Source organism: Heptranchias perlo, chromosome 39, assembly GCF_035084215.1.
Source record: "Heptranchias perlo isolate sHepPer1 chromosome 39, sHepPer1.hap1, whole genome shotgun sequence".
Taxonomy (NCBI): Eukaryota; Metazoa; Chordata; class Chondrichthyes; order Hexanchiformes; family Hexanchidae; genus Heptranchias; species Heptranchias perlo.
Window position 1 is genome coordinate 17,316,227 of NC_090363.1, and position 21,716 is coordinate 17,337,942.

Sequence of the window (21,716 nt, forward strand, 5' to 3'; positions counted from 1 at the left end):
GGAATTGGATAGCTCTTTCAAAGAGCCGGCCCGGACACGATGGGCCGAATGGCCTCCTGCTGCGCTACACCTATTATGGTACTGTGAGTGGGGCCAGATGATGGACATCAGTAGGAGATTGGGGAATGTGACAGTGAGCCTAAGTCACTCCTCACCACATGTTTAGACAGGGACTGGCCAGCACCAATCACTGAATCATTAGAAGAAGCGAGACCTGGCTGAGCTGGGCTGATTCAGCACTGAGCGGGAATCAAATCTTCGTTGATGTGGTCAGTACCATACCGAGCGGTACCAGCTCCCAATGTGGCAGTGTTTGGAGAAAGGTCATATTCAGGGTTACACGTCAGTCTCTTATGTTGGGAATGCCTTGATTATCACAATCATTGGGTCACAACACACAAAACGACAGGTTCCCAAACACCACCACTTCATCTTAGAGCTCCCAAAATATAATTCAAAAATAAATGATTGGTTTACCATTACTGGAGACGAATGGATCGGAAATCCACAAGCCATGCTGTCTTTCTGGGGGAGAAATGTCTCATCAATCAGCTGATCCCTTGGAGCCGACAGTTTACTTACAGCGGTGTTTTCATAACGTGATTCGAGCAGGAACTGGAGGGTCGGCTCAGCCGTGAAGAAATTCAGCAGTGATTCATTAGCTGCAGTTAGTTATCCAGCAAGAGCACGCACGGAAAGTTGAGGAGTTAATAGGGAAAAATTCCATCCAGGGGCCAAGTATAATAATCGACACTGACAGCTCTGGAGGCCATTCGACGCATCGTGCCTGTGCCAACTCTTTGAAAGAGCTATCCATTTAGTCCCCTTCTTCCGCTCTTTCATAGAATCATGGAAAGGTTACAGCATGGAAGGAAGCCATTCGGCCCATCAAGTTTGCGCCGGCTCGATGCACGAGCACCCAAGCTAGTCACACTCCCTCGTACTATCCCCGTCGCCCTGCAATTTTTTTCCTCTCAAGTTTCCCTTTTCAAGGCCAGGATTGAATTTGCCTCCATCCCCCTCACCTGCCCGGGCAGTGTACTGCAGATTCTAACCACTTGCTGTGTGAAAAAGGTTTTCCTCATGTCACCCTTGGATCTGTGGCCAATCACCTTATATCAATGTCCTCTGGCTCTTGACACTTTCTTCATTGGGCAACAGTTTCTCACTATATTCTGTCGAGACCTTTCATGATTTTGAAGTCCAAGTCATTAATATATGTCAAGAAAAGCAGTGGTAGTCGCACTGACCCCTGGGGAACACTGCTGTACACCTCCCTCCAGTCCGAAAAACAACTGTTCACCACTACATCTCTGTTTCCTGTCCCTTAGCCAATTCTGTATCCATTTTGCTACAGCCCGCTTTATTCTCGGGCTTCAATGTTGATGATAAGCCAACCGTGCGGCACTTCATCAAATGCCTTTTGAAAGTCCATATACACCACTTCAGCTGCATTGCCCTCATCTACCCTTTCTATTACAACATTAAAAAACTCGATCTGGCTAGTATAACACGATTGGCGTTTAGGGAAAGCCAGCACCGATTTGTTAATCAATCCACCCTCATCCAAGTGATTGTTAATTCTGTCCCGGATTATCGTATCTAAAAGTTTCCCCAACACTGAGCTTATACTGACTGGCCTACAGTTGCTGGGTTTATCCTTGCACCCTTTTTTGAACAAGGGTTTAACATTTGCAATTTTCCACTTCTCTAGCACCATCCCCGTATCTACGGATGTTTGGAAGATTATGGCCAGTGCCCTGTAAATTAAAATTTATCCAATTCTCTTTTGAAAGTGAGAAGTGAATCTGCTTCCATCGCACTTTCAGGCAGTGAATTTCAGATCATCACAACTCGCTGTGTAAACAAAATTATCCTCATCTCCCATCTGGATCTTTTGCCAATTACTTTCAATCTGTGTCCTCTGGTTACCATCATTTCTACCAGTGGAAACAGTTGTTCCTTGTTTACGTCATGATTTTGAACCCCTCAATGAAATCTCCCTTTAACCTTCTCTGTTCTGAGGAGAACAACCCCAGCTTCGGAAACAGGAAAACATAGCAAACATAGAAACAGGAGTAGGCCATTCAGCCCCTCGTGCCTGCTCCGCCATTTGATAAGATCATGGCTGATCTGTGATCTAACTCCATACACCTGCCTTTGGCCAATATCCCTTTATAGCTTTGATTGACAAAAAGCTATCGATCGCAGATATAAATTTAGCAATTTTGCTTGTATCAATTGCCCTTTGCAGAAGAGAGTTCCAAACTTCCACCACCCCTTGTATGTAGAAATGTTTTCGAATCTCGCTCCTGAAAGGTCTGGCTCTAATTTTTAAACTGTACCCCCTACTCCTGGAATCCCCAACCAGCAGAAAGAGTTTCTCTCTATCTAGCCTCTCCGTTCCCCTTAACATCTTATAAACTTCGATCAGATCACCCCTTAACCTTCGAAACTCCAGAGAATACAACCACAATTTGTGTCATATCTCCTCGTAACTTAAACCTTGAGTTCTTGTAAACCTACGCTGCACTCCCTCCAAAGCCAATATGTCCTTCCGAAGGTGCGGTGCCCAGAACTGCTCACAGCACTCCAGGTGCCGTCTATCTTAGATTTTGTAGACGTCGGCCAGGGGCTGAAGAAAACTACTGAGTTTATTTCGCATTGCTCACAAAGACACTAACTTTTGAACTGAAGTGACCTGGAGTTCAGTCACGGGTCTGAGCTGGTCGGAACCGGTTTGATTTAGTTACGCTTCTCAGGGACAAAGGAGCTCTGATGAGACACCAGTCCTTATTTAGAAAAGGAGTAAAGAGGTGATGCTACCTACCCCCTTGGAACAGAGCCAATCAGGGGATGACACCGACCACTCGAGGAACTTGAAGCCAACCGGAGAAAGACAGCATCATTCGAAAAGACAGACTTGGAGTTAAAACTGGAGAATTACAGTCTTGGTGCCGGTGTGTGTGCGAGACTCCGGGGACTAACCATCGCGGAAGTAGGGAGCCTACGTCAAGGACGTAGAGACTACATCAGGGACGTATAGACGACGTCAAGAGAAAGAGAAAGAAACGCCTGGCCAGCGTTAGCTCTCCTTTCAGGGTAATATAATATCCTTTCCATTCTGTGACCATCCAGGGAGTGTTATTCAGAGAAACCTAGTGGGTGTGATTTTAAATCCGAGTTTGAGTATAAAACTGTATAACCTGCTGTAAACTGCATGCCAAAATCTAACCAGACATATAAGCGATATGTACATGATCTAATGACGATAATAAAGCGTATTGAGAATTAAGAGAGAATTTACACTTCTGCTCTGTGTACTTAGCCAATAATTGTAACCGGTGACATCCGGTCAACATCTTTGACGTCCCTGGGTGGGCTCGAGGATAAATCTGTCCGTTGCGTCAGCGGGAGACTCGAGTCGAACCGACTTTGCAAAGTACACAGAGAACAGGTGTTTGGGTTAATCCATAGCTATTAATATAAGATGACGAATAAAGGGAAATCACCAAGCCCTGGGGACTTGGACTGTTTTGATTGGAAGGGACTCCTTCAAAAATACGTAATAGGAAAGTGGCCGCAATACGGGGAGTATGCGGGTCACATTGGAGACAAGGGAATGCCTGTTGGGGAGGTCCTTTGGAGAATTGCGCAAAGAAAGATGTCAGATAGGAAATTAAAAAAGATACAGAAGTCCGTAGCGATCGGATGTTTGTTTGAGGAATGGATAGAATGCCGACAGCAGGCTAGGAGAGAGAGAGAAGAGACACAGAAAATACGAGACGGATTCGAAGTAGAAAATAACAAACTCCGTGAGGAGATAGCCCGCCTTAGTGAGAAGGTAACTGATCTGCAGGGACAGAGAAGTGCAGATTTGATGCACATGGACCAATATCAGTTACAGTGCGAAAAATTGACTTATGAAAAGAGTAAGAGAGAGGGAAAAGCCCAAGCAGCTAAAGCTGAGGTGGAAAGATGGAAACAACATAGTAGTGATTTAAAAAACTGCTATGAATGTGATTCACAGATCAGCTCAGGAGAAGAGGAGTAGTACCGGCGATCGCACAGTGTCAGAAACTGACAGGGAGGCTGCAAGATCAGCTAGCCGCACAGAGGGGCATATTGTTTGCTTTCGCACTCGGAAGAGGTGAAGGAAGTGGTCAAGGGGATGTAGATTGGGATGATTTCGCAGACGAGGGGGATAGATACAGCAGCGGTGATGGGGAACCTCCACTAGGGGACCCACCGCCAGCATATGCTGCAGAGCCGAAAAAACCGTCTGCCCCAATGGCTTCCCTTGTAACCAGTAGAGCACAGATGGGGGAAGATTGCCAGAATATGACATAGTCCACCCGACTTGTGGTACAAGAACTGAGGGTTATTGCGAAAGATATTGGAACGTGTGCACCGGGGGATGATCCACGGGAGTTGTTCCTAGCGGTCAGGCAACAGAGAGCGATACACGGCTTAGACGATGCTGAGGAAAGAAAATTAATCCTAATGTGCCTACACCCACATATACACTCCGCCCTACCAGAGGAACAAATACTTGGTCGAGGCACAAATGAAGCCTTAAAGGACCAGGTATTATCTGTCATGGGCAATAACAGAGGGGATCCAGTGGTGGCGCTAATGAAATGCTATCAAAGAAAAGGTGAACACCCCACTGTATTTTCGGCCCGCATTTGGGCGGTGTTTCAAGGAGTCTACGGTACAGACTTAGACATGGATAATTTACAGCGGGATGTTAGGAACCGGTGGCTGAGAACACTAGTGTCGCATGGCACTGAGGAGTCGAGGAAGGCACTAGATCAGTTTGACCCCGCTGATGACACACATACGGAACCCTGGATAATTAGGAAGATGGTTAGAGTATGGGAAAGCGAAATACCAAAACGATCCAAGGCATCCGGGGACAGAGCAATGCTTGTTGAAGATCAGACGATAACCTGGAGGAATGAAGGGAGGGGACCTACTCAGTGGGAACCCTCTTCAGCTTATCAGAGGAAGAAGAAACTTCTCGGGAACGGGGAGAACACAAGGCGAGGTGACCAAATGCTCTCTCTGTGGCCAAGAGGGAGACTTCGCAAGGGACATCCCGAACCCGAGACGAGGGAATGCAGGTCGCGGAAGGAATCAGAGCCTACCCGCGGAAGGGCCGAATAGACCAAGTCCTCAGTGTGATACGATAGAAATATCACCGAGTTCCGGGTTGTATCCCGAACTGCAATGACGGTCTCAGGACTCTCCTTTATGGGTGTGTGATGCGCGGTTGGATGACACGCTGAGACCCCAAGTGAATGGTCGGGTCGGAGGCCGCCCTCTTACAATCCTTTGGGACGCAGGGGGATCCCGAACCACCGTTAACACCACTCAGATCAATGACATAGATTGGAAAATTCAAAATAAAATTATTCTAAGAGGATTCACAGGGCATTCACAAGTGGGATATGTGAGTGTACCGTTGGAAGTCGGTGTGGGAGACATCGTGATAGAGCATTCAGTGGTCCTTATTAAATTACCCAGAGAACAAGAACATATATTAGGGAGTGACTATTTGGCCAAAGCGGGATTTTGCTTCGACCCTGTTAATTGTATGATTTGGCAAATGCCTTTGGGCATGAGCAGTATGAATCACACACTCGTCCCGGTAGGGGAAAATCAGGTGATGATATGCACGATCAGGGAAATGTGGATAGAACCAGGCGAAATGAGTAACGATCGTGAAGTACGACAAATTAGTGCGCAAAACTCAATGGTATTTGCCCGACATAAACATGGTTGTGGGAAAATGACCGGGAATGTGTGTATACAAGGTCCAGACCCCGAACCACAGAAGCAGTATGTTTTCCCAAAGCAAGCAGAAGAAGAGATAGAGAAGGTGATACAGAGTCTGCTGCAGCAAGGGATATTAAGACCAATAGCTTCTACTAATAACGCACCTATTTGGCCAGTGAGGAAACCCGACGGTAGCTGGCGACTAGCGATAGACTACAGAGAATTAAATTAAGTCACCCCGCTAACAGCCCCTACTGTAACAACTAGCCCAGAGACAGTAGTTCGACAAAATGAGGATGCACAGTGGTTTACGGTTTTGGACATAAGTAACGGTTTTTGGTCTATTCCACTGGAGAAAAAATGTCAATATAAATTTGCATTTACTTTCCAAGGACAGCAATATACATGGACCGCCCTGCCGCAGGGGTTTCACAATTCCCCGTCCATATTTTACCAACGGCTGAGGGAAGGGTTTAAAGGATTCTTGAGGCCTGAATGTCTCGTGCAGTATGTAGACGACTTACTCCTACAAACTGAAACCAACAAGGAACATTATCAACTGCTCAGTGAATTACTGCAGTTGGGATTAAAGATTAACCCTAAAAATGCGCAGATCATGAAACAAAAAGTTACTGACTTGGGAATGATTATGACGCTGGGACAAAGGGACATTGACAAGCGAAGGGTAGAGACAGTTGGCAGACTCCCTGTTCCACGTGATGTAAAAGGTTTATGGTCCTTCTTGGGGTTGGTGGGATATTGAAGGGACCATATTGATGGATTCGCCACAAAGACGGCCCCGCTGATGGAATTATTAAAAAAGAATGTGGCTTGGGAGTGGTAAACAGAACACACCCAGGCCGTGACTGATCTAAAGCAAGCACTAGCTGCCGCGCCTGCTCCAAAAAGCCCAAATCCAACTGAGACGTTTTCATTGGAGGTGGCTACCACAGACACCACCCTCTCGGCAGTTCTATTCCAAGAGACACACGGGAAATTACGATTAGTAGCGTACGCCTCACGTATGCGCTCACCAGTAGAGCAGGGGTATACGGTATGCGAAAGACACTTGCTAGCTGTCTTTTGGGCAGTGCAGCATTTTAACTATATAGTTGGACTTCACCCACTTACAATATTTACAGAACACCCCCCCGTACAGCTCCTTTTAGACGGAAGGATTAAGGATGGTTCAGTCCGTCAAATTAGAATCGCTAGATGGACATTTTTGCTGCAAGTGAGAAATATAACCGTAAAGGGGGTAAAAACCACCACTATGTTGGCAGACAACTTAGCTTATCAGGGAGAAAAACATGAGTGTCAATTGATGATAGCAAATGAAACCAATGGCACATTTGCATCAAAACAAAAGGGAGGGGGTAAGACGGAGCCTGAAAGCAGAAAGACAAAAGAAACAGGAAAGGAAGAACCCTATTTTAATTTTTTTGTGGATGGCTCTTCATCAGTACAGGATGGGGAAAGGAGAATTGGCTGTGGGATATACATGGAGGATGACCACGGACAGGAAAGATTTAGTGCGGCTCTGAAATTACCAAACACTATGATTGCGCAGGTAGCAGAACTAGCAGTTGGTTGGTCACCCGGAATATTTTACGCCCAGATCAGTCATATATTCTAATAGCATGTATGTTTGTAATAGCCTCACAGAACATTTGCGCCTATGGGAAGCGAGAGGATTTGTCTCAGCGGATGGAAGGCCCCTTCCGTCAGCCCCGCTATTACTGTACATCTTTGAAGAAAGGATATGGGGTCACAAAAGTGAAAGCTCATTCAAAACTATCTCCCGAACTATCTTCTGACCATTTTTGGGAACAGGCCGTGAGTGAAAAGTTTACCAGCAAAGCAACAGGGAGTTAACACACCGGGAATAAAATTCGTTGCCTCACATTGTTAGACACTGAGTGACACATGTTGTAATGTGTCAACGAAGAAAGAAAAATAAAGGGCAGGTGTGTTTCTCCGCCCCAGGGGCAAAGATAGATCAAACATTGTAGTGGATTGTATTCAAAATAACATTGCCAATGATTTTTTTCTGTAGATATATTTGTTTTTAAAGTCTGGATTTTAAAATTTACTGCAACCCCAAAAATAAAAAAAACCGCTGATAGCCCGTATGGGGATTTAACCAGCGACCTCGTCGTTGAAGGACCACGCTTTAACCAACTGAACTAACTGATTATAAATACGCCTCACGGTCATGGGTTCGAGCCCCGTGTTGGACGGTCTATGTTTTACTTCTCACACTAGCTGACAGTGTTATTGCAGAAACACTGAACAAACCACATCCCTTAAACATTGTGATCTGTTTCTATATAACATGGTGGGGTGTAAATCGAAATTAACTAATAAAGAGCACATTAATGTATCAGACTTAATTCTGATGATAATTATTTTACAAACAGTGGACAGCCCATCGTGTAAACATTGTCCCGATATAAAATCAGTCGGCAGGACCCTGAGCCGCTGTGAAAATGCTGTGACCGCAACGTAATTCAAACACACAGCCTTCGGATTTGGAGTCAAACGCTAACGTTACGCCACGAGGTCCACAGCAAGCGGGTGGAGACGGATCCAGAGGAGGGAGATTGGTACCGACCGCTACCTGGGCTCTCAGAGTACGGGAGGCCGAAACAGCAGCAGCCAGACAGGCTCAACACAAGCGTAGGATCCCCTCTCTCAAATCAAGCCGCTGCGGAGGAGAGCTGCCGGTCCCGGCCTGAGCCCTGAGCACTGTCTTCGGTCTCTCTTTACTGAACGGGGCTGATGCAGTTTCAGCTCACACATAGGCTCAGGAATCCCACTCCTGACAGATTCACTGATGTAAACCTTGTTTAGATTTAGTGAATTGAGATTTAATTCAATCCTCATCTGTCCTCCGCTCTGTCAGTTCAGAACTTTATTTAAATCGATATTTGGAGCTCTGTTTTACACGGTGCCGGTTGTTTAAGTATTTCTCAGTCTCACTATTCCCATTAATTACAATTTTTGCTGCTAAATTCAGCTGATCACAAAGTGCCCAGGAATTAGGGAATTTCTCCCGGGGACTGGGGAACTGACTCGAATTCGGCTCAACCCACAAATACTCAAAGTTATTGTCACTGCCGTTGTACAGGATTAAAGGAAGGTACCGATCCAGAAGCGGTTATATATTATTACTGAAAAATCAGTGTAAAAGGCAAAGGACACATTCTGCTTTTCTGCAGGGCTGAGTCCCTGCCAGCTTCTCCGAATCTCTGTCTCCCTGTCCATCCGTCTGTTTGCTTCTCTGCCTTATTCTAAGGCTTCTTGTTTGCTCGCTGCAGACCTCAATCCCACACTGATTAAATATCGGAGCCTGTTTCGGAATGAATGACTGTGACTGAGCGTCTGCCCACTTATGAACCTGAAAGGCCACATTTCTGAGTTCCTGCCTTCGCTCAGTGTCACAGGCCTGTCTCTGTCCCTCAGGATGACAATATACCCACAAACTTTCCGACTGAACACAGGTTTGGTCAATCTGTTCACGCAGCTCATTCTGGAGTTTAATGATTTTGAAATCAATAGTTTTTCCTGGGTGACTTGTGAAGTTTTGATCAGTGAAATGTTTGTGAAAGAGAACGGAGGAGAAATTTGAGAGCGTTTAGATTGGGACAGAAGTGATGTTGTTTAACGGAGAAGCAACCCGTTTCCAATCAGTGCCGAGAGAGATAGAATCATAGAATCATAGAAGTTACAACATGGAAACAGGCCCTTCGGCCCAACATGTCCATGTCGCCCAGTTTATACCACTAAGCTAGTCCCAATTGCCTGCACTTGGCCCATATCCCTCTATACCCATCTTACCCATGTAACTGTCCAAATGCTTTTTAAAAGACAAAATTGTACCCGCCTCTACTACTGCCTCTGGCAGCTCGTTCCAGACGCTCACCACCCTTTGAGTGAAAAAATTGCCCCTCTGGACCCTTTTGTATCTCTCCCCTCTCACCTTAAATCTGTGCCCCCTCGTTATAGACTCCCCTACCTTTGGGAAAAGATTTTGACTATCGACCTTATCTATGCCCCTCATTATTTTATAGACTTCTATAAGATCACCCCTTAACCTCCTACTCTCCAGGGAAAAAAGTCCCAGTCTGTCTAACCTCTCCCTGTAAGTCAAACCATCAAGTCCCGGTAGCATCCTAGTAAATCTTTTCTGCACTCTTTCTAGTTTAATAATATCCTTTCTATAATAGGGTGACCAGAACTGTACACAGTACTCCAAGTGTGGCCTCACCAATGCCCTGTACAACTTCAACAAGACATCCCAACTCCTTTCCAATGTCATGATTGAATCTGCCTCCATCACCCCCTCGGGCAGTGAAGCAGTTCACGTTCTGTGTAAACACATCCTCTGACTTGCGGCTGATACTCTGAGCCAAGTTTTCCGAGGTGCTGTGGTTATCGCATTTACCTCACATGTGAAAAATCCCTGGTTCGATCCTGGGCAGAAATGTTAGTTGGGAATTTGATGCTCGTGAACCTCCAGGCGTAAACTTCTTCTGTGAAGAAGGGCGATAATTGTTTGTTCCTGATAATTTAACATCGGCTGTACCAGATTCCTGGTGTCATAAACAATCACCATTTTTTACCCAGATTGTTAAATTACAGTCTAGAAAATGAGAATGGGTGGAAATTCATCACATACAAAGCACAATAATTTATTTAAAATGTCACTATCACTCGGCAACCATGTTCATATTTCCGTGAGTCTGCAGCAGAAAGTTATCGGTTGACCAATAGCGATTACAACAATTCTTCATCTTTCATTAATTAACTTAATACCATTCATTAGTCGCTGAACCCTCAAGCTTTAGCTCAGCAAAATAACATTTTTGCCGTTAATTTTCGAAGATTCTTCTGTAATTCTATGACTGTTGGATTAGTTTACATCAGACTGGATGGGATTGGTGTCAGTGACTTTGTGGTTGGTTTACATCAGACAGGAGGGGATTGGTTTCAGTGACTGTGTGGTTTGTTTTATCAGACTGGAGGGGATTGGTGGCAGTGACTGTGGGTATGGTTAACATCGGACAGGAGGAGATTGGCCTCCGACTCTCACTCTTTCTATCACCGAATACTCAGGACTCTCATCTCTCCCTTCTTTTCAGCTGCTGGTTGCAGATATCCTTGTGGTTAAATATGAATAATATACAACATCTACTAGAGGGCTAAACTCGAAAAGTAATACAGGAACAGAGAAATCTGGGGGGAATATGTGCACAAATCAATGAAGGTGGCAGGGCACCAGAAAGCAGTTAAAAAAGCATAGGGAATCCTGGGCTTTAGAAATAGAGGCATAGAGTACAAAAGTATGGAAGTCATGATGAACCTTTATATAACACTAGTTCGGCCACAACTGTAATATTATGTCCATTTCTGGGCACCACACTTTAGGAAAGATGTGAAGGCCATAGAGAGGGTGCAGAAGAGATTTACGAGAATGATTCCAGGGATTAGGGACTTTAGTTACGTGGATAAACTGGAAAAGCTGCGTTATTCTCCTTGGAACAGAGATGGTTGCGAGGAGATTTGATAGAGGTATTCAAAATTAAGAAGGGTCTGGACAGAGTAGTTAGAGATAAACTGTTCCCATTGGTGGAAAGGTCAAGAATCAGAGGGCATAGATTTAAGATCATTGGCAAAAGAACCAAAGGTGACACGAGGAAAAACTTTTTTAGACAGCGAGTGGTTAAGAACTGGGCTTCACTGCCCGAGGGGGTGATGGAGGCAGATTCAATCATGACATTGGAAAGGGAACTGGATAAGTAGTGAAAGGAAAAAAAATGCAGAGTTCCGGGAATAGGTCTGGGTAGTGCGACTTGCTGGATTGCTCATGCATCGAGCCACGGACTCGATGGGCCGAATGGCCTCCATCCTTGCCGTAACCTTTGTATATTTCCATGATTCTATGATCTCACAGCCCCGGTATATTTGTTCTTTCCCTGTACAATCTTGTACAAAATCAAACTGTACGCAGATACTGACAATGTCTCCATCATCCCGACAGAAGCAGCTGGAAATGTCACTTTAAACTGGCAGTTGCTTCACATGATTCACGATAGACCTGCGTTGCCTCTCAACTTTTCCAGGAGTTGCATTGATTCAGTGCATGAATTTTGGAAAAGGAAACATGTCCATCAGCAGCTTGTGGCAGTCTTTTACTTCACTGTCCATTTCATGTACATGCCTACTTGCACTTGGTGCTGTCATTCCCTGAACATCCCCTTCTGTCGCGATAGTTGTTCGATCAGAAAATGCCATTTTATGCGAGCAGCTTGTCTGGCACGAAAATTACCTGAATTACGGAGCGGCAAGTAGGAAAGGCCGCGTTGGGCAACTTGCTGGGAGCAAAGAATTTTCAGTGTTACTTATGCATTTTTGTTATTAATTGTTCATGGGATGTGGGCGTCGCTGTCGAGGCCGGCATTTATTGCCCATCGCTAATTGCCCTTGAGAAGGTAGTGTTGAGCCGCCTTCTTGAACCGCTGCAGTCAGTGTGGTGACGGTTCTCCCACAGTTCTGTTAGGAAGGGAGTTCCAGGATTTTGACCCAACGACGATGAAGGAACGCGATATATTTCCAAGTCGGGATGGTGTGCGACTTGGAGGGGAACGTGCAGGTGGTGTTGTTCCCATGTGCCTGCTGCTCTTGTCCTTCCAGGTGGTAGAGGCCGCGGGTTTGAGAGGTGCTGTCGAAGAAGCCTTGGCGAGTTGCTGCAGTGCATCCTGTGGATGGTAAAAACAGCATCGAATATGCGCCGGTGGTGAAGGGAGTGAATGTTTAGGGTGGTGGATGGGGTGCCAATCAAGCTGGCTGCTTTATCATGGATGGTGTCGAGCTTCTTGCGTGTCGTTGGAGCTGCAATCATCCAATCAAGCGGAGAGTATTCCATCACAATCCTGACTTGAGCCTTATAGATGGTGGAAAGGTTTTGGGGAGTCAAGAGGTGAGTCACTCGCCACAGAGTACCCAGCCTCTGACCTGATCTTGTAGCCACAGTATTTATATGGATGGTCCAGTTCAGTTTCTGGTCAATGGTGACCCCCAGGATGTTGATGTGGGGGATTCGGCAATGGTAATGCCGTTGAATGTCAAGGGGAGATGGTTAGACTCTCTGTTGTTGGAGATGGTCATTGCCTGGCACTTATCTGGCGCGAATGTTACTTGCCACTTATGAGCCCAAGCCTTGATGTTGTCCAGGTCTTGCTGTATACGGGCTTCATTATTTGAGGGGTTGCGAATGAAACTGAACACTGTGCAATCATCAGCGAACATCCCTATTTGTGACCTCATGTTGGAGGGAAGGTCATTCATGAAGCAGCTGAAGATGATTGGGCCTAAGACACTGCCCTGAAGAACTCCTGCAGCAATGTCCTGGGGCTGAGATGATTGCCCTCCAACAACCACTGCCATCTTCCTTTGTGCTAGTTATGAATCCAGCCACTGGAGAGTTTTCCCCTTGATTCCCTTTGACTTCAATTTTACCGGGGCTCCTTGGTGCCACATTCGGTCAAATGCTGCCTTGATGTCAAGGGCAGTCACTCTCACCTCACCTCTGGAATTCGGCTCTTTTGTCCATGTTTGGACCAATGCTGTAAAGTGGTCTGGAGCTGAGTGGTCCTGGCGGAACCCAAACTGAGCATCGGTGAGCAGGTTATTGGTGAGTAAGTGCCGCTTGATAACACTGTCGACCAAACCTTGCATCACTTAGCCGATGATTGAGAGTGGACTGATGGGGCGGTAATTGTCCTGCTCTTTGTGGACAGGACATACCTGGGCAATTTTCCACATTGTCGGGTAAATGCTAGTGTTGTAGCTGTACTTGAACAGCTTGTCTCGAGGCGCAGCTAGTTCTGGAGCACAAGACTTCAGCACTACAGCTGGGATGTTGTCGGAGCCATTGCCTTTTCTGCATCCAGTGCACTCAGCCGTTTCTTGATATCACATGGAGTGAATCGAATTGGCTGAAGACTGGCTTCTGTGATTGTGGCGATATCGGGAGGAGGCCGAGATCGATCATCCACTCGGCACTTCTGGCTGAAGATTGTTGCAAACGCTTCAGCCTTTTCTTTTTCACTCACGTGCTGGACTCCGCCATCATTGAGGCTGGGGATATTTGCAGAGCCTCCTCCTCCCGTTAGTTGTTTAATTGTCCACCACCATTTACGACTGGATGTGGTATGACTGCAGAGCTTTGATCTGATCTGTTGGTTGTGGAATCGCTTAGCTCTGTCTATAGCATGTTGCTTCCGCTGTTTGGCATGCATGTAGTCCTGAGTTGTCGCTTCGCCAGGTGCTGCTCCTGGCATGCTCTTCTACACTCCTCATTGTAGCAGGTTTGATGAACTGGCTTGTTGCTCATGGTAGAGTGAAGAATATGCCGGGCCATGAGATTACAGATTGTGCTGGAATACAATTCTGCTGCTGCTGATGGCCCACAGTGCCTCATGGATGCCCAGTTTTGAGCTGCTAGATGTGTTCTGAATCTATCCCATCCGGCTCGTACATTGAGACATATGTATTCTGTATTTGTGCTTCATTTACATTCATAGATTTCTGGAAGACGAGACAAGAAAAGAGAGGAGGAGTGAGTTGAACTTCATTTCTGTCGGAGTTAGTGCAAGAGTGAGTGCAGTCAAACTCTAGACGGATGTTTGAATTTAGTCAGTCAGACACCGCAGGAATGCAGTGCAGAGAGCCCAGGTGACTTTCTTGGAGTGGGCTTTGTTGTTGGTCATGTATTACTATGAAGGCAGGAGGAAGTTACAAAGCGACATGGGCAGAATGAAGGACTGGGCAAAACCACGGTTGATGGCGTTTAATGTAGGGGAGTGTGAGACCATCCGCTTTGAATCTCAGAAAGACAAATTGTAATATTGTCTCAGTGGAAAGAGACCAGAAACTGTGGAGAAGCAAAGTGATTTAGGTTTCCAGGCATATAAATCAATAAAAGCTAGTACACAGGTACAAGTGGTGGTCAAAAGGCTAATGGAATGTTGACCTTTATCTCAAGGAGGATGAAATACAAAGGGGAGGAAGTGATCCTGCAATTATATCGAGCCTTGTTTAGACCCCATCTGGAGCAATGTGTTCAGTTTTTTGAACTGAAGTCCAGGAAGTATATTTTGGCCTCAGAATTGTGCAGGGCAAATGCTGAAATTATTCGGACAGATTGCATAGTCTCGGCTTGTATTGTCTTCAGTATAGATGGTTGAGGGTGATTGTAAATCAAAATAAGGAAAAGACAGGTATGTTAAATAATTACTTCGCTTCACTATTTGCAGTAGATGAAGAGGATAGCATGCCGGACATCCCAAGAAAAGTAATTTTGAATCAGGGGCGGGACTCAACTTCATTAATGTAAGCACATTTACAGTATTGAAGAAAATACTGACAATAAAGAGTGACAAATCCCCAGCACCAGACGGTTTCCATCCCAGGGTTTCAAAGGAAGTAGGTGAGAACAATGCAGATACCCTAAATATAATCTTCCAAATTTCTCTCGATTTAGAAAGCGTTCCTTTAGATTGGAAAATTGCACATATCACTCCGCTCTTTAAGAAAAGTGAGAGAAGGAAACCAAGGAATTATCGACCAGTTATCCTAATATCTGTTGTCGGGAAATTACTAGATTCTATGATTAAGGATAGAGTCACTGAACGCCGTGAAAATTTTTCAGCTGATCAGAGAGAGCCAGCATGGATTTGGAAATGTTAGGTCATGTCTGATGAACCTGATTGAATTTTTTGAAGAGGTCACTAAATTGGAGATAGGGGAATGTCCATGATGTTGTCTATGAGGACTTTCAAAATGCATTCAATAAACTCCCTCATAAGAGATTGTTAGCCAAAGTTGAAGCTCATGGAATTGAGGGCAAATTATTGATTATTTTCGGAAATTGGCTGAGCGGCAGAAGACAGAGAGTAGGGACAGAGAGCACGTACTCAAATTGGCAACATGTGTTTAGTGGTGCCCCACAGTGATCTATGTTGGGGCCTCAACTATTCACCGTATTTATTAACGACTTGGATGACGGGATAGAGAGACATATATCCAAGTTTGCCGTTGACGCAAAGATAGGCAACATTGTAAGCAGCAAAGAATTACAGAGAAATATTAATAGATTATGTGAATGGGCAAAACTGTGGCAAACGGATTGCAGTGTAGACAAGCGTGCGGTCATCCAATTTGGACCTAAAAAGAATAGATCAGAGTACTTTCTAAATGATGAGAAGCTCGAAATAGTGGAGGTCCAAAGAGACTTTAGGGGTTCATGCACATAGATCATTAAAATATCATGGACAGGTACAGAAAACAATAAAAAAAAAGGCGAATGAAATGCTGTCCTTTTTATCTAGAGGTCTAGAATACTGGGGGTAGAAGTTATGCTATGGCTGTGTAAAAGCCCTGGTTAGATCACATCTGTAGTATTGAGTTCAGTTCTGGGCACCGCACCTGAGGAAGGATATATTGGCCTTGGAGGGAGTGAAGTTTAGATTTACGAGAATGATACCTGGACCTCAACCAAGGGTTAAATTACAAGGAGAGATTAAACAAACCACGGTTTTATTCCCTGGAATTTAGAACATTGTGGCGTGATTTGATCGAATGTATTCACGATATTAAGGGGAACTGAAAAAGAGAAACGATTTCTGCTATTTGTGGTGTCTGGGACGAGGGAGCATAGCCTAAAAATTGGAGCCAGGACTTACAGGACTGGAGTTAGGAAACACTTCTCCACACAAAGGGTGGTGGAAGATGGATCTCTCTTCTGCAAACGGCAGTTAATACTAGCTCAATTGTGAATTTTCAATCTCAGATTGATAGATTTATGTTGATCAAAAGTATTAAGGGATATGGGGCGAAGGCGGATATGTGGAGTTAGGACACAGATTTGCCACGATCATTTGAATGATGCAACAGGCTCGTGGGGCTAATTTTTCTTCTTATGTTCCAATGTTCCTATCCTCAATGTATTTAAAATGATACAGTGATTCCATCGGTTAGATAAAGATGCTATTTCCTCTGTTGGGGGAAGCAAGAACAAGTGAGCATATTAAAATTGGAGCTAGGTTGTTTAGGAGTGAAATCAGGAAACCTATTTTCACCCAGAGTTTCATACAAATCTTGAACTCTCTCCCCCAAAGACCTGTAGATGCTGGGTCACGTGACAATTTCAAGACTGAGATAGATGGATTTTTGCTGGGTAAGGGTATCCAGTGACATGACTCAAAGCCGGTATACGGCGTTAAGAGACAATACTGCTGTGATCTAATTGAATGGCAGAAAATGTTCGGGGGTGGGAGGCGCGTGGCTGGTGGTGAATGACGTCCTTGCATTCCTCTGTTCCTCCCCCTCCCCGCCTCTCTACAGCACCACTTGCATAAGTGATGAATATCTGGATCAAGGGCGCCTACAGCTTGATCAGAAGCTGGTCACGTCCTTTAGTATCAGAGGCTGATTGGATTCTGGATGCGGTTGATGGGTGATTCCATAATCTGACAATTACAGCTTGGATGTATATTTTTTATTCGTTCATGGGATGTGGGCGTCGCTGGCGAGGCCAGCATTTATTGCCCATCCCTAATTGCCCTTAAGAAGGTGGTGGTGAGCCGCCTTCTTGAACCTCTACAGTCCGTCTGGTGAAGGATCTCCGACAGTACTGTTCGTTAGGGAGTTCCAGGGTTTTGACCGAGCGATGATGAAGGAACGGCGATGTATTTCCAAATAGGGAGTGTGTGTGAATTGGAGGGGGACGTGCAGGTGGTGTTGTTCCCATGTGCCTACTGCCCTTGTCCATCTAGGTGGTAGAGGTCGGGGGTTTGGGAGGTCGAAGAAGCCTTGGCCAGTTGCTGCAGTGCATCCTCTGGATGATACAAACTGCAGCCACAGTGCGCCGGTGTTGAAGGGAGTGAATGTTTAGGATGTTGGATGGGGTGCCAATCAAGCGGGCTACTTTGTCCTGGATGGTGTCGAGTTTCTTGAGTGTTGTTGGAGCTGCACTCATCCAAGCAAGTGGAAATAATTCCATCACACTCCTGACTTGTGCCTTGTAGATGGTGGAAAGGCTCTGGAGAGTCAGGAGGTGAGTCACTCACCGCAGATTACCAAGCCTCTGACCTGCTTGTGTCGGTGCACTAATTACGTAGCTGGTCCAGTTACTTTTCTGGTCAATGGTGACGCCCAGGATGTTGATGGTGGGGGATTCGGCGATGGTAATGCCGTTGAATGTCAAGTGGAGGTGGTTAGACTCTCTCAGGTTGGAGATGGTCATTGCCTGGCACTTGTCTGGCGCGAATGTTACTTTCCACTTATCAGCCCAAGCCTGGATGTTGTCCAGGTCTTGCTGCATGCGGGCACAGACTGCTTCTTTATCTGAGTGGTGGTGAATGGAACTGAACACTGTGCAATCATCAGCGAATATCTCCACATCTGACGTTATGATTGAAGGAAGGTCATTGATGATGCAGCTGGTGATGGTTGTGCCTCGGACACTGCCCTGTGATCTGTAAACAGTTATAGTGCGCACCCCTCAGATTTATTAAGTTATTCGGAGCCGGATCCGGACCCATTTTGATCAATGAGATGAACTGTAATTCACACGAGTCGTTCCTTTGGCAGTAATCAATCAGGCCCGTGGGGCAAACACAACTGTCTGCACTGGGAGGATGCAAGTGTTGTTTGTTCAAGTAACGCAACGAACCTTTCCATATGCTGGTGTCGCACATTGATGCGAGAACATTAGTCCCGGCCCTGTTGAGGTGAAACCCATCCATCTTGTTCAGGCCCCTCTTGCCGCAGAACTGATACCAAGGACAGAGGAATCTGAAGCCCTCCCCACTCCGCCATTTCTCCAACCACGCGTTAACCTGACTTATTTTACTGCTCCAGAGTCACTAAACGTGGCACTTGAGTAATCCAGAGAATATTACCTTTGAGGTCCTACTCTTTATCTTCCATCCTAGCGCATGTAACTCTGCCTGTAGGACATCAACCGTTTTCCTGTCTATGGCATTGGTTCCAACATGGACCATGAATTCTGACAATTCCCCTTCCGCTGGAAAAATGTTCTGCACCCATTTAGTGATGTCCTTCACGCTGGCACCAGCGAGGCTAAATAACATGCGAAACTCATGTCCGCTTTTGCAGAATCGCCTGTCAATCCCCCGGCCATAAAATCCCCTATGACTACTGCATTTCTACACTTCACTGCGCCCACCTTTGCAGTCATTTGCCCAATGGTTGCTTCAGACTGCACTCCCCTGAGTTGTCGTCACCCTTATTTAGCATTAAAATATTCCTGCACTGTCTGCCTTTTCCTACCCTGCAGGATGGCCCACCCACTTGCAATGTCCTCCTGAACTTTCTATTGCTACCTTCACCACCTGGGTCGTACAATCCAGGAATTCTTAGCCTCCCTTACACCTTGCAGTGACTCCAGCCGTCTCTCAAGTTCAGAAACACTGAGCTTGAATTCGAGCAGCCGGGGGCCCTTCCTGCACACGTGGTTATCCAGGACACGTGATGCGTCGTGGAGTTCCCACATGGCACAGGAATATCCACTGTTATTATCAATGTAAATTGCTACATCTATATTCAACACAATCGGAAATCACGATGGCAGCTTATAAATTAATATAAACTCTCGTGTGTTTTATGTCACTTTAGGCATTACTGTACATGGATGTTGCTAACAACAGGCTTAAGTGGGGTGGGGGGGTGGATTGGATCGGTCCATTTTTTGGGTGGAGTAGCATGATCCGCTGTTACCCCGCACCCAATCGTCCCTGCGCAGGCAGGACGAGATTTTCGTCAGGCCTGAGGACTCACCTGCAATTTGCGTTGGAAATCAGCAATTCGCACTTTCCACCAGCAGGCGGAGCTCCAATCTCTTGAAGGTAGCCTGTCTGTCAGTAACCGCTTCAAGGTAGCTGTTGCCTGTTTTTGCTGAATAGAACAGCCTGCTGTCTGCACAGAGTCTGAACGGAGATCAGACATCCCACACGTAAAGCACAGATGCAGATCCCATCCCTACATACTGATGAGTTATGGTAAAACATTGAATAAAGTTTGCACGCCACTAAATCCCACAACCTCCAATCTGCATGCCAGACATGCCGATCTGAGAGTTTGTCCATGAAGGTTGTGTGCTGATGCACCAGCGGCCTTGATGCAAGGGTTGGACAGAAGGAGGGACATCCTATACCTGCAGAGGGTGGGGGTAGCAAGAGGCCCTCCAGACATAAACCCAAAAGGCAGAGGGGGGGGGGCGTTCAATAGAGGATGGAGTCAATGCCAGGCGCACAACGTCATGAATATGGATGCAGTATAGGAAGCAGTTTAATGCTTTGACATGAGTGGTCAAGGTGAGTGAGATTAACTGTCAAGTTGTGTCTCTGACCAACTCCACCATTAGCCGCATACACTTCTCCATGCACTAAACCCACCAACAAACTCTTTCCATCAGCACTCAACTCTTCCAATCAGATGCGTCCTCTCACCGTCACAGATTAGTACTGTTGCAAGCCACGGACCCACAACTCACAGGTCACCCATACTTCCAGCTATTCATACATGACAGGCACATCGCCCAAACACACGTCCCACTTTCTTGCAGGAGAAGGTAGAGCATATCAAGAGGCAGCATGTCGCAGTGGCATTCATCCCCTCGATCCTGTTCCGCCATTCAAGGACATCATGGTGGACCTGTGACCTAATTCCACATATCCGCCGTAGTCCCATATCGATTAATACCCTTGGTTCACAGAAATCTATCAATCCCAGATTTAGAGTTCACAATTGAGCTAGCATCAACTGCCGTTTGCAGACAAACTTCCCAAACTTCTCCCAACCTTTGCATGTAGAAGCATTTCCTAACTTCACTCATGCACGTCCTCGTTCTAAATGCTGGGCTATGCCCCTTAGTCCTATTATTGAAGTATAAGAGACCTCCAGAAACAGTTACAAATATCTCGGCAGCCAGAAGCACTAATCCAGCCACTATCCTGTAAATTTTGCATGATCCCTTTAAATTGCACCAGTGGGGCGTCCTCCAGGCACTCTAAGACACGTTCAGTACGTTCGGTTGGTCGGGTTTAAGACTGTGCGTGGATTTGAGTGTTAGGTCCCAAAATGGTGTGTATCACTTTAAATCAGCGTTGTACACTGATTGAACCCATTTTCTCCCTACTTTAGGTGCTTCCAGCGTTCGTTATCTGCGCCTGCGCAAATTTCTATTACAAGATGGCGTCCGATGCACGTCACGCTGGAAACGTGCGTACGCATCCATCACGCCATCTTGGACGTCAGAGAGGCTGTGTCGCGCCAAAACAACGGGCGATACGGCCCAATTGAGCGCCCTGAATGTCCGATTTGCTTTGCCCAGTGTTAATTGTTGCAGTTCTCTTATGCTCATACCTTGCTTGAAGATTCGTAGAGGGAACTGATATTATCGTGGAGCAGACGGCCTTGGGGTTAATTTTATTCCTGAACTTGGTGGTCCGGCGGAAACACTGGACTGGGTAAAATTACACCTGATCACGGAGAACGCAACGCTTTCTGACACAGTCACTGATCTTTCACTCCTTGAAGTTTGTTTGTTCATGAGTTTTATTTCACGTTTGCAGTCCACGGATAACAAATACATTGCTAATATGTATGTTTCCTGTTTATTCTTTTATTGGTCATTAAACTGCTGGACATTGATTTTCTTCCCTTTCACTTAATGAGCAATGGATTTAATACCGGCCGAGGTAAATATCTCTTCAGAATCTTCAAACCTTGAGTTGAACAAGTGGCAGATTCCGCCGTCAGACTCAGGATGGACATCTCTAATCTTCCACTAACATTCTGCGTCATTAGCAACCACAGAACTCTCTGCAATGTTATACAAACACATT

The 21,716-nt window shown here is 45.8% G+C and overlaps 1 protein-coding gene across 1 annotated transcript in view; it reads left to right on the plus strand.

Annotated features, from left to right (window-relative positions):
• LOC137305298 (probable G-protein coupled receptor 139) overlaps nucleotides 1–21,454 on the plus strand; it is a 35,141-nt gene extending 13,687 nt beyond the window's left edge. Inside the window, exons 3-5 of the mRNA XM_067974148.1 lie at nucleotides 8,304–8,460; nucleotides 21,013–21,094; nucleotides 21,444–21,454. Of these exons, the coding sequence (XP_067830249.1) occupies nucleotides 8,304–8,460; nucleotides 21,013–21,094; nucleotides 21,444–21,454 (250 nt within the window). The remainder of the gene's footprint in view (nucleotides 1–8,303; nucleotides 8,461–21,012; nucleotides 21,095–21,443) is intronic.
• The last annotated feature ends 262 nt before the right edge of the window (nucleotides 21,455–21,716 follow it).